The 2,054-nt window shown below is 57.9% G+C and overlaps 1 protein-coding gene across 1 annotated transcript; it reads right to left on the bottom strand.

Moving 5' to 3' along the window:
* Nucleotides 1–90: 90 nt before the first annotated feature.
* Nucleotides 91–1,328, bottom strand: SDRG_17089 (hypothetical protein; the record flags this gene model as incomplete). The annotated part of the gene is made up of 2 exons (XM_008623323.1): nt 91–179; nt 221–1,328. The coding sequence occupies 2 exons, from the start codon at nt 1,326–1,328 to the stop codon at nt 91–93; spliced, it is 1,197 nt and encodes a 398-aa protein (XP_008621545.1).
* Nucleotides 1,329–2,054: the final 726 nt, after the last annotated feature.

The following is a 2,054-nucleotide window of genomic DNA, read 5'->3' as shown; positions in this document are numbered from 1 at the left end:
GCGATAAACGACTTGCGCGTCTCGTCGTTCTCGAGCGCGAGCTTGGCCTTGAACTCGTTGTCGATGTTGGACATGTCGCCGTCGTTGTTGTCAAACATGCAGAACCACGTGAGGACAAGCGCCGCCAAACAGATGCCGGCAAACGTGTACCACGTGCCGACGTAGCCAAAGCCGGGCGCCTTCACCCAGTGCGCAAAGCCGTACGAGCCAATGGCAGCACCCGCCTTGCCCATGGCGGCCGAGAAGCCGTGGCACGAGCTCTTGATGGCCGTCGGGTACATCTCCGTGGGCATGACGAACGTCGACATGTTGGGGCCAAAGTTGGAGAAGAAGAGCGTCAAGCCAAAAAGGATGATGAAGAGCGCGCTTTGGCCCTTGATCGAGTCCCACCAGATGGCGAGCACGAGGAAGATGATGGTCATCCACGTGAGACCCTGGAGCTGGATGAGCTTGCGGCCCATCTTGTTGATGAAAAAGCACGCGACGTAGTACCCCGGCAGCGCCACGAGCGAGATCAAGACGTTCTGGAGCGCGATCGTCTTGAGCGTCGAGTTGGCGCCAATCACCGAGAGGATCGAGGCCGAAAAGAGGTTTTGCGCGTAAAACACAATGTCAAAGAGGAACCACGTGCCGGCCGTACCGAGGAGGCTCTTGCCGTAGTGCTTGAGGATGAACGACCAGCGAATCTTCTTCATGTGCACTTCTTCCGCAAGCATCGTCTTGTACACGTGCGTCTCTTCGGCCGTGATACGATAGTAGACAAGGAAGAGCGCCGGGAGGACACCGACACCAAAGAGCACGCGCCACATGATCTCGAGCTGCTGCGGCGTGTCGTCGAGCACGTTGACCATGATGAGACCCATGATGCCGGCAATGAGGAAGCCGACACCCTGGAGCGAGAACGTGAGCGCGACGCGGCGGTTGCGGTCGGCGGGCGACGTCGCATCTTCCGACGACGACGACGCCGCGAGCGGGTACTCGCCACCGATACCGAAACCGAGGATACCACGGGCGACGACGAGGAACCAAAGCGTACCGAGGTCCGAGCCGCCGTAGGCTGCCGCACAGAGGATACCACCGATGATGAGGAGCGCGCAGGTGGCCACCATGCAGTTCTTGCGGCCGTAAATATCACCGAGAACGCCAAACACGAGCTGACCGAGGACGGCGCCAATGAGTGCGGACGTCGAGACGCTCGACTTCATGTTGGAGTCGAAGACACTCTTGCCGTACTGGTGCTCCAAGATGACGTTGATGATGTTGATGACCGAGAGATCGTACGCATCGTTGAGGAACCCAAGGCCGCGAAGGAAGAACTTGTTGACCATCGTGTGGCGTGTGTGGTGGCAATTGAATTGTGAGTCGAACGGCGCCGCCAAAGTGCTTTCACGCGCGCCATGCGGCTCGAATCTTGCTAAATTCGATGCTGGTTTCTGTCTCTGTGTTTGTATCAAGTCCAGTTGGATCGAATCTGCCGCGGAGGCTCCAGGATCCGATGGACGTCGTCGTGTGCGAAGTTCAAGGATACACGCCGTACCCAGTTTCTGCGGCCACCACATGGTGCCACGTGAGCATACAAACTTGCAATGATAGCGCCGGCACGACCAGGCTGGGTGCAGTGGTCGCCGCGGATTGGACATAATTGTGTCGGTACGCACGTTTGATTGGCCAAGATCCGCGTGACTTGCACCGTGACGTGGGACGCCGGGATCGAGCACCATAGGAAAGGGCCCTTGCACGAGGAAAGGGCCAAGAAAGACGAGGAAAGGGGCGATAGGTCATCGTTCCATCGCACCAAAGATAAGCAACGCTGTCAGAGAGGCGACCACTCGAGAGACCCCGCTACCAAGAGCTTCGAAACCAAGTGCTGGACGCTCTTTGCGAGCTTTATACTGTGTGGTTTGGAACAAGAAGACGCCGTTCTACCGACATCGAACGACAAACGGGAAAGAGCTGGGTGGGAGGGTGACGGAACAACGTTACACCCCTACGAGGGCAACAAAAGGACAAGCGGAGATCGAGGAGCTTTCACCAGCGCCCTTTCTACGATTCCT

The sequence above is a fragment of the Saprolegnia diclina genome (genome assembly GCF_000281045.1).
Source record: "Saprolegnia diclina VS20 unplaced genomic scaffold supercont1.195, whole genome shotgun sequence".
NCBI classification, from domain to species: domain Eukaryota; phylum Oomycota; class Saprolegniomycetes; order Saprolegniales; family Saprolegniaceae; genus Saprolegnia; species Saprolegnia diclina.
The sequence above is the reverse complement of the archived record's forward strand: the minus strand, read 5'-3'. Positions and strand labels throughout refer to the sequence as shown.